An 11431-nucleotide genomic window follows, 5' to 3' on the forward strand; every position below is an offset into this window, starting at 1 on the left:
ATTGCTCCTCGCATGTTTCCGGAGCAGCACTGGCCCGGGGGACGTCAGCCAAGCCGGTAGGGTGGTCCCGGTGGTCGACTTCCTGGGAAAAGAAAACAATATTATCCACTATACTACAAAGTTTTGAGGACTCTAACCCTAGATACCTTAATTCTGAGGACTCGAACCTCATCTTCTTACAGCTTAAGTTTGATGACTCAAACGTCACCCTCTTAGTTACCATAGTACTCGGGTAGTTATCCATCATTCTTCAGGAGCTCGTCAGAGGGTCACCCATCAGACAAAAGGGTAACAAAAGTGGTCAACTGATGAGGATCGAGGTAAATCTTAACTCGTGGGCCCATCCACCTCAGGTCGTTGACACAGAGTCGACCACTGATGCCATCTTTACGAAGATACCTCGTCTTGAGCACCTGGCTGGCTCGCAAAATTGTTGTAAACTTCTTTCAATCTACCTGATGCAAAGACACCATGTACTACTGTGAAAGTAACTTTAACTCTTTATTTGCAAGTTACTCGAGAGAACCCTCATTCAGCATTCTCTCTCGGAGGCTGCTTCGAGGGTCTCTCCCTCCTGAAGCAAATACAGTTCTTTTTATATACATGTAGTCACGTACACAGATACAAGTGGGTTCACCCCCTTAGTTTCTGTACAGATGGGTATTGTTAACTTTAACAGTCATGAATTGTTCGTATAACAGTTTTAATTGCTACTATGTCTGGATACCAACAGGCACAGGCTTACCATCCAAAGCCTCCTGCCCTTGAAAATAGCCACTCTTTTTAATGCTTATCTTGCAAGCGCCATAAGGAATACAAGGCAAAATAGGTTCTCACAGCAATTAATCAAGCAATGATACAAGTCACTCTAAGCAAAACTGAAGTTAAGCGCAGATCGCATACCAAGGATGATGTCACCTGTTCAGCTAATCTTATGAGAAAGCATTTGGGATTCTATAGTTTTTTTCTCAAGCTCTTAGCTGCTATGACCCTTACAAAAAATAGCCAGAGTCACAAATGGCCTACGAGATGCTAACTTCTTAATATTATACATGGACACTGCCATCAGATCTCTGAATGGGCAATGAACCCATGGACACTGCCATCAGATCTCTGAATGGACAATGAACCCATGGACACTGCTATCAGATCTCTGAATGGACAATGAACCCATGGACACTGTTATCAGATCTCTGAATGGACAATGAACCCATGGACACTGCTATCAGATCTCTGAATGGACAATGAACCCATGGACACTGCCATCAGATATATCAATGTATTGTGTACAGAAGATGGAACATTTTATTGAGGTCGTATAAGACTTTTGTGAGGCCGATATGGAGTTTTGTGTGCAGGTTTGGTCACCTACCTATAGGAAAGATGTAAACAAGATTGAAAGAAACATAGAATAGAAACATAGAAAGCCTACAGCACAATACAGGCCCTTTGGCCCACAAGGCGTGCTGAACATGTCCTTACCTAAGAAATTACCTAGGGTTATCCACAGCCCTCTATTTTTCTGAGCTCCATGTACCTGTCCAGGAGTCTCTTAAAAGACCCTATTGTATCTGCCTCCACCACCATCGCTGGCAGCCCATTCCATGCACTCACCATTCTCTGCGTAAAAAACTTACCCTGATCTTGGGGTCCGAGTGAAGATCAGAGGGATCTTGGGGTCCAAGTTCATAGGATGCTCAAAGTAGCTTCACAGGTTGGCTCTGTGGTTAAGAAGGCGTACGGTGTATTGGCCTTCATCAATTGTTGAATTGAATTTAGGAGCCGAGAGGTAGTGTTACAGCTATATAGGACCCTGTTCAGACCCCACTTGGAGTACTGAGCTCAATTCTGGTCGCCTCACTACAGGAAGGATGTGGAAGCCATAGAAAGGGTGCAGAGGAGATTTACAGGGATGTTGCCTGGATTGGGGAGCATGCCTTATAAGAATAGCTTGAGTGAACTTGGCCTTTTCTCCTTGGAGCGATGGAGGATGAGAGGTGACCTGATAGAGGTGTATAAGATGATGAGAGACATTGATCGTGTGGATAGTTAGAGGCTTTTTCCCAGGGATGAAATGGCTGCCACAAGAAGACACAGGTTTAAGGTGCTGGGGCGTAAGTACAGAGGAGATGTCAGGGGTAAGTTTTTTATGCAGAGTGATGAGAGCGTGGAATGGGCTGCCGGCAACAGTGGTGGAGGTGGATACAATAGGGTCTTTTACGAGAGTTTTGGATAGGTACATGGAGCTTAGTAAAATAGAGGGCAATGGGTAACCCTAGTAATTTCTAAGATAAGGACATTTTTGTCACAACTTTATAGGCCGAAGTGCCTGTATTGTACTGTAGGTTTTCTATGTTTTCTATCTCCTCTGTACCTACTTCCAAGCACCTTAAAACTGTGCCCTCTCATGCTAGCCATTTCAGCCCTGGGAAAAAGCCTCTGACTATCCACACAATCAATGCCTCTCATCATCTTATACACCTCCATCAGATCACCTCTCATCCTCCATCGCTCCAAGGAGAAAAGGCTGAGTTCACTTAACCTATTCTCATAAGGCTTCTCCCCAATCCAGGCAATATCCTTGTAAATCCCCTCTGCATCCTTTCTATGGTTTCCACATCCTTCCTGTAGTGAGGCAACCAGAACTGAGCACAGTACTCCAAGTGGGGTCTGACCAGGGTCCTATATAGCTGCAATATTACATCTTGGCACCTAAACTCAACCCCACAATTGATGAAGGCCAATACACCATACGCCTCCTTAACCACAGAGTTAACCTGCATAGCAGCTTTGAGTGTCCTATGGACTCAGAATCCAAGATCCCTCTGATCCTCCACACTGCCAAGAGTCTTACCATTAATACTATATTCTGTTATTATATTTGACCTACCAAAATGAACCACCTCACATTTATCTGGGTTGAACTCCATCTGCCACTTCTCAGCCCAGTTTTGCCTCCTATCAATGTCCTGCTGTAATCTCTGACAGCCCTGCACACTATCTACAACCCTTGTGTCATCAGCAAACTTAGTAACCCATCTCTCCACTTCCTCATCCGGGTCATTTATAAAAATCATGAAGTGTAAGTGTTCCAGAACAGACCCTTGAGGCACACCATTGTTGACCGACCTCCATGCAGAATATGACCCAACTACAACCACTCTTTGCCTTCTGTGGACAAGCCAGTTCTGGATACACAAAGCAATGTCCCCTTGGATCCCATGCCTCCTTACTTTCACAATAAGCCTTGCATGGGATACCTTGTCAAATGCTTTGCTGAAATCCATATACAGTACATTACATCTACTTCTCTACCTTCATCAATGTATTTATTCACATCCTCAGAAAATTGAAACAGGCTCATAAGGCACGACCTGCCTTTCAAAAAGCCCTGCTGAATATTCCAAATGTTCATAAATCCTGCCTCTCAGGATCTTCTCCATCAACTTGCCAACCATTGAAGTAAGACTCACTGGTCAATAATTTCCTGGGCTATCTCTACTCCCTTTCTTGAATAAAGGAACAACATCCGCAACCCTCCAATCGCAAAGTACTGGAGAGTTTAACATCGGTAGCTGAGCGAAGGGCGCTGAGTAGGCTACGGTCAATTATGGATAACTCTGAACATCCTCTACATAGCACCATCCAGAGACAGAGAAGCAGTTTCAGCGACAGGTTACTATCGATGCAATGCTCCTCAGACAGGATGAAGAGGTCAATACTCCCCAATGCCATTAGGCTTTACAATTTTACCGCCAGGACTTAAGAACTTTTTAAAAGCTATTATTAATGCTTTTTGAGATAGTGATTTAGATGCATATCATATTTTTTACTGAGTTAAGTATTGTATGTAATTAGTTTTGCTACAACAAGTGTATGGGACATTGGAAAAAAGTTGAATTTCCCCATGGGGATGAATAAAGTATCTATCTATCTATCTATCTATCTATCTATCTATCTATCTATCTAATCCTCCAGAACCTCTCCTGTCTCCATTGATGATGCAAAGATCATTGCCAGAGGCACAGCAATCTCCTCCCTCGCCTCCCACAGTAACCTGGGGTACATCTTGTCTGGGCCCGTTGACTTATCCAACTTGATGCTTTCCAAAAGCTCCAGCACATCCTCTTTCTTAATATCTACATGCTCAAGCTTAAGAGTGCAGAGAAAATTTACAAGGATGTTGCCAGGTCTGGAAGACCTGAGTTATAAGGAAAGATTGAATAGGTTTGGACTGTTTTCATTCAAACGTAGAAGACTGAGAGTAGATTTGATCAAAGTATACAAAGTCATGAGTGGTATAGATGCGATCAATGCCAGCAGGCTTTTTCCACTGAGGTTGGGTGGGACTACAACCAGAGGTGAAAAGTGAGAAGTTTAATGGGAACATGAGGGGAAACCTCTTCACTCAGTGGGTCGTGAGTGTGTGAAATGAGCTGCCAGCACAAGAGTGACTTCGACAGCACAAAACTACTGTGCCGTGCCATAGTTTTTGGGACCACCTGTTGAAGGGAGACATTGAAATAAAACTAGAGGAAAAGAATTTTAACAAAGATGAAAGTCTCACTCTGAGTAGTAACTAGAATTTTATTATAAACAAGGTGGGACACCAGAAACTTGATTGGATGAGGACTAACTCATCAGGAAGGACAGACAATGGGGGTATAAATACCACCGGACTAGGCTTGCCCAAGCATCATCACTGATGATGATAGTGGAGTTTGTCATTGAAGCATTGGTACATCAATACTTGTACCCAGCTAAAAGCCCAAAAAGAGTTTATAAGATTATGTTTTGTTTAGAAACGGATGAGACTGGTTCAGTTGACTATGTAAAATTCATTAAGAGTTGTAGCTGACTAATTCATGGATTCAAAGTTCAAAGTAAATTTATTATCAAAGTACATACATGTCACCAAATACAACACTGAGATTCATTTTCTTGTGGCCATTCACAGCAAATACAAGAAACACAATAGAATCAATGAAAGACCACACACGACCGCACAAACAACCAATGTGCAAAAGACAACCAACTATTCAAATACAAAAATGTTTTTAAAAGAAATAATAATAATAATAATAATAATAATAATAATAATAATAATAATAAATAAGCAATAGATGTTGATAATATGAGATAAGGAGGGCTTGAAAGCAATTTTATAAGGTGAATGAACAGTTCAGTGATGGGGTGCGTGAAGTTATCCCCCCTGATTCACGAGTGTGATGGTTGAGGGGTAAATTAGAACTGTTTATTGGAAGGAGAAAAGAAACTGAGGTTTTCTTGATTATACAAATGTGAGTAGCAATAAGGTCATCGGATTTCTCCTTGGATTGAAGTTCTGGTGAGTGAAATTACTCATGACGGTTCAGAAGCCTGAGGGTCTTGTTATTATTTGAAGATACTGTAGTAATTCTGAACAATTTCTGTTAACTCTTTATTCCTTTCCATAGATGCTGCCAAACCAGTTGAGTTCCTCAGCATTTTGTGAACAATTTTTATCTTTTTTTATTCTACAGGAGACAATATGGTAACAGCAGCAAAGAAGGGAATGTTGCACTCACTTTTCCATTCTGTCATCATCGTGGGCTGTTTTTTATACTTGCTTTTGCAGTACATGAGGCCATTTCATAGCTGGATAAATGGACCCTCAAGAATTCTAAACATGGAAAACCTTTCTATCCTCTTGAAGAATGAAACTATCGTGCTTATTTGGTTGTGGCCTTTTGGTCAGCCATTTGAACTCAATACTTGTAAATTAGATTTTCACATCAATAATTGCTATTTAACTGCAGATCGGAGACTGTACCATAAATCTCATGCTGTCCTTTTTCACCACTCCGACATCAGGAAGGACTTGGCCAACCTCCCCTTACATCCTCGGCCAACTTTTCAAAAATGGGTTTGGATGAATCTGGAGTCACCGTCTCACACAGGAAAAAAGCACGGCCTCGACCAACTCTTCAACTTGACCTTGACGTATCGACGGGATTCAGATATCTATGTTCCCTATGGATCCTTGAGAAGGAGCAAAGTTCCATTAGATTTTAAATTACCGAGTAAAAATGTCTTGGTGTGTTGGATCATTAGCAACTGGGATTCGCAGCATGCCCGAGTGAAGTATTACAATGCGCTCCGCAAATATGTGGAAGTTGTCATTTCTGGTCAATTTCTTTGGTATCGCCTAAGTGATAATGATTTTATCCCAACGATATCCAAATGCAAGTTCTACCTTTCCTTTGAAAACTCGATACATGAAGATTACATCACTGAAAAACTCTACAATGCTCTTCTTGCAGGGAGCGTCCCTGTGGTCCTGGGCCCACCCAGGGAAAACTATGAAAATTATATTCCAGCCAATTCCTTCATTCATGTGGATGACTTCCTGTCACCGAAAGAGCTGGCCGACTACCTTCACATGCTGGATGGCAACAAAGATTTATACATGAACTACTTCAAATGGAGGAAATATTATACAGTGAGGAGGACTCGTTTCTGGGATGAACACGCATGTTCTGTCTGTGAACATATTCAGCAACATAAAGAATACAAAACCCTGTCCAGTTTGGAGAAATGGTTTTGGGATTGAACTCTGAAGTATGTCTCCAGTTAATATCTGTATCTATGGAACTTAATTGCTCTTTCCTTAATAGAAGTCTTTTTTTTTAAATTAAAAATGTGCATTGTAAAGAATACAGAACAGGGATCAGGTTGTTCAACACATCGTGCCTGTGGAAATCATGATTATTGTCCAAATGTATCCTATCTGCCTGCAGACTGTCAGTATTCTTTAATTCCCTGCCTGGCTAAATAGCTCTTGAATGTAACTATCGTACCTGCTTCTACCACTTCCCCAGCAGCATGTTTTAATGTACTATCACTTTCTATGTTTAAAAAAAATTCCCTTGTATTAGGTGGCACGGCACCATACAATGCCAGTACAGCATCAGCAGCCTGGTTCAATTCCCACCACTGTCTCTAAAGGGGTATGTACCTCTACCTGTGATTGCATGGGTTTCCTCCAAGTGCTCCGGTTTTGTCCCACATCCCAATGATGTACTGTTAGTAGGCTGATTGGTCACATGGATATAATTGGGTGGCATGGGCTTGTAAGTTACACAAATCTAAATAAATCAATATTTAAATATCTAGATAGATAGACAGACAAATAGGTAGATAGATAGATAGATAGATAGATAGATAGATAGATAGATAGATAGATAGATAGATAGATAGATAGAAGATAGATAGACAGATAGACAAATAGATATGTTACAAGAATCACCCATTGTAATAATGATCAGGGTCAGGGAGGCACAGAGAGAATCTGTAATTACTAATAAGTACCTTTATTGTCTCAATGGAAGAACATGTGTACTTACACAACCAAATACCTGTGTGCACACCAACTAAGTTTTCCTGACTTTCCATGAACAGTCAAATAATGGAAAATATAATACTAATTAAAAAGGAATTTCTGTTGCTGGCCACATGTTCCTCGTATTCCCATTTTGAATCTCCATGTGTCCATGATATCCACGATAATTGGTGTCCTACAGAGTTACCACTGAAAGCATCTGTTTTTATATTCATTCCTTACTGACTCAAATGTTAAATTCCAGTGTCATTGGCTATTATTGGTCATGTGTCTGACCTTTAGTACCTTTGTATTGGCTCTGCTCCTGGTCAGCATCCATTTATTGCCTTCTTCCCAGCAAGTGGCAATTGGTAATTTATGGCTGTTTCTTCTCAATCAGTAACCATTTGAATCACACAGAACAGACTCAAACCCCAACAGTTAAAAACCTGCATGTTATATCCAGCACCTCACACATAACTTCTTATCTGGAAATGGTCCCATGTTCAGCAGATTACCTGAGCCATCATTTTGTTGACTTTAAAACTCTGATCAAGCCAAGTAACTGACTCACAAAATGGGGAAGTCTCTTCATAAAATGGCAGCCTCCATCTGCTCCCTCATGGCAAGAACTAAGCCAACTGGTCAGCTGTTTCCAGCGTCTTTGATTCATTCAAATTCACCGATTGTAGACTGTAGGTCTTTTTGGCCAACAATAGGTAGATAGATAGGTACATCGATGGATAGACAGACAGACAATAGCAGAATCAGAATCACGTTTATTATCACAGGCAGGTGTCATGAAATCTGTTAGCAGCAGTAGTACAGTGCAGTACATGATAATAGAGGAAAAAATAAGTATATCAATCACAGTAAGTATATATATGTATATTAAATAGTTAGATTAAAAATAGCACAAAAACAGAAGTAATATATATTTTAAAAAAGTGAGGTAGTGTTCATGGGTTCAATGTCCTTTTAGGAATCATATGGCAGAGGGGAAGAAGCTGTTCCTGAATCTCTGTGAGCGTGTCTTCAAGCTTCTGTCCCTCCTTCCTGATGGCAACAATGAGAAGAGGGCACGTCCAAGGTGATGGGGGTCCTTGATAAAGGATGCCACCTTTCTGCGCAGTGCTCCTTGAAGATGTCTTGGATATTACAGAGGCTAGTACCTAAGATGGAGCTGACTAATTTTACAACTTTCTGTACTTCTTTCGGTCCTTTGCAGTAGCTCCCTGCACGAGACAATGATGCAGCCTGTCAGAATGCTCTCCATGGTACATTAATGGAAATTTTCAAATGTTTAGGTGACAAACCAAATGTCTTCAAACTCCTAATGAAATATAGCCGCTGTCTTGCCTTCTCTATAGCTGCAGAGATATGTTGGGAGCAGGTTAGATCCTCAGAGATCTTGCCACCCAGGAACTTGAAACTGCTCAATCCCTTTTTGAGGATTGGTGTGTGTTCCTTCGTCTTACCCTTTCTGAGGCCCACAATGAGCTCTTTGGTCTCACTGACATTGAATGCTAGGTTGTTGTTGCGGCACCACTCAACTAGCTGGTATATCTCACTTGATAGGTAGGTAGGTAGGTAGGTAGATAGATAGATAGATAGATAGAGAAATTGATAAATCTTCTTTAAACTGTCCTGCTCTCACTATAATAGTGTCCACCCTAGTATTTAACATTTCCACCCTGGGAGAAAGGCTTGCTCAAGGCTTTTCATAATGTTATATATTTCTTTCAGGTTGCCTCTCAGCTTTGGATTCTCCAGAGGAAACTCATTTTCCTTATGACTTATACTCTCTAATTCAGGCAAAATCCTGATTAGCCTCTTCTTCTCTCTCCCCAAAGCTTCCGCATCCTTCCTGTAATATGCCAACCAGAACTGGGCACAGTATTTCAAACTATAACATGGCTTCCTGACCTATAGACACAGCATTCAACCATGCATTCTTTACCACACTGTCTACTTGTTTATTTTTAGAGAAGGGGTTCCCAGTCTAGCATCCACAGACCCCTCGGTTAACGATTGGGGTCCATGGCATAAAAAAGTTAGGAACCCCTCATTTCAAGATGCAGCACAAGAACAGGCCCTTCCAGGCCGATGAGCCTGCCCTGCCCCAGTACATCCATGTGACTAATAAACCTACTAACCTGTACATCTTTGGAATATGGGAGGAAACCCGAGCACTCAGAAGAAATCACAAGGTCATGGCAAGAACATACAAACTCCTTACAGGGAGCAGCAGCAATTGAACTTGGGGCACTGGCATGCCTCCTGAAGGACCTTTCACCAGGCCTCTCTGGAGATGCAGCTCGTTAGCCCCTCGCTAACAGCCACTTGATTCAGTGGTGTGAAAGCCACCTTTCCCAAACTCCATATGTCTAGGGTCAATATGACTTGGGTCCCACCAAAACTGGGAAGTTGGGATGTCTCGACCATCCAAACCCCGATCTCTGTGAATACTGTGTAAATAACTGCCCGCATGCAAATAGCCCTTGGCAAAAAATAACACCTCGTACACTGCATACAATTATAAAGAAAGTATATTTATAAATGTCAACTTTATTGAACAGCTAGTAGGAAAAAGAAAAGGAAAAAAGTAAGAAGTGCCCATTACAATTAACCCAGTCCAAATGTGCACATAGGTTGGAGCTCATCTTGATGTTGTCTTTAACTCACATGCTGGGTCCACGATCTGTGTGAAAGCCCACGACTTCCGAATGTTCCGAAAATCCACTTGGAACAAACAGGCTCCCCCTGGGAGTATTGGTCCTTTCTCCTTGAAGACATTCATCTGCACAAAGCACCTTGTGCAACAGGGACATCATCTCCGCCATTTTCCCTCCAGTCTGCTCCCAGCTCCTGCCAAGTAGCTCACACCAGTGTCCGTCACCAAAACCTCGCCGCCCAGGATTCTCTAGAACCTTCTCCCAATTCCACCATCCTGACTGGCTAACACAACATTTCCTAAGTTGAACAACATAGCTCCTTACCTTTAGCTTTAACCCAAACATGTTAAAAGCAGAACAGACTGCTCTTACAGATCTGTCAGATTGAAGTACCTACAGCATAGCAGTAAATATCTTAACCAGGGAGTTACATACCATTTTGACTTCCAAAAATACAACACCTCACACTTATCTGGATTAAACACCATCTACTGTATATATTCTCTGATACTAAATGGAACCCTTGAACTATGTAATCAAATGTGGTCAACAAAGTCTTATCATATTTGAGGATGTGACAGGAAAGTTGACAGAGAGGAGCCTATAGGTGTGGTGTATTAAAATTTCCAAAGGACATTTGACATAAGAAATTGGTACACGTTCAGACACGTGAAGAGCACAAGATATTGCAGGCGCTACATTTGCATAGATTGAAAACTGGCCGTCACAGTGAAGACAAAGCATTGGAATAAATGGCTGGCTGGAGGCACATGACTTGGAAAGAAGAAGTCATTGAAACGGGTATAATAGTATCATTTAAGATGCACTGAGCGAAAAAGCTTAGAACGATACGGACTATAGACAGGGAATTGGGACTACCTGGGTGAGAGAGAATGGAGAACTATGTGGGAGAGAAGGGTTAGGTTAATGTTGGAGTAGGTTAAGGGCTTGGTACGTCATTGTGGGACGATGGGCCTGTACTGTGCTGTTCTATGTTTTATGGAAATAGGCTTTATGGCCCAACTGGTCCATGCCAACCCTACAGACCTTCCTGATAGACCCAGTTGCCTGCTTCCAGCCCATAACCCTCTAAGCCCCTCCCCTCCATGTACTTATCCAAATGCCTCTTATATATTGCAAATACTTAAGTTGATTCGGAGCAAGAAGACTGCGAGTGAACAGCTGATTTCAGGAGCGAAGGCAGTTTTACTACTCAGGGTAAAAGGGAGGCAAGACTGCACAGGCGCGTGACGTCAGCCAGGAGAGTGCAAAAGGTTTGAAAAGAAGATCACCATATCCGGTGGGCAATGGAGAGAGAGGCAGCAGAGTGATAGGGCTTTGGTTCAACAGGCTTAGGTGGTAACGGGACGAGGCGAGGTAGTTTTACCTGTGTTAT

The 11431-nt window shown here is 41.9% G+C and overlaps 1 protein-coding gene across 1 annotated transcript; it reads left to right on the forward strand.

Moving 5' to 3' along the window:
• Nucleotides 1-5530: 5530 nt before the first annotated feature.
• On the forward strand, nucleotides 5531-6592 carry LOC140732851 (4-galactosyl-N-acetylglucosaminide 3-alpha-L-fucosyltransferase 9-like). The gene has a single exon (XM_073055481.1). The coding sequence runs from the start codon at nucleotides 5531-5533 to the stop codon at nucleotides 6590-6592; it is 1062 nt and encodes a 353-aa protein (XP_072911582.1).
• The last annotated feature ends 4839 nt before the right edge of the window (nucleotides 6593-11431 follow it).

Source organism: Hemitrygon akajei, chromosome 9 (genome assembly GCF_048418815.1).
Source record: "Hemitrygon akajei chromosome 9, sHemAka1.3, whole genome shotgun sequence".
Lineage (NCBI taxonomy): Eukaryota > Metazoa > Chordata > Chondrichthyes > Myliobatiformes > Dasyatidae > Hemitrygon > Hemitrygon akajei.

Bases quoted from the DNA above. Each gene is read 5' to 3' on its own strand.
- LOC140732851 (XM_073055481.1), top strand. From the start codon at position 5,531: ATGGTAACAGCAGCAAAGAAGGGAATGTTGCACTCACTTTTCCATTCT.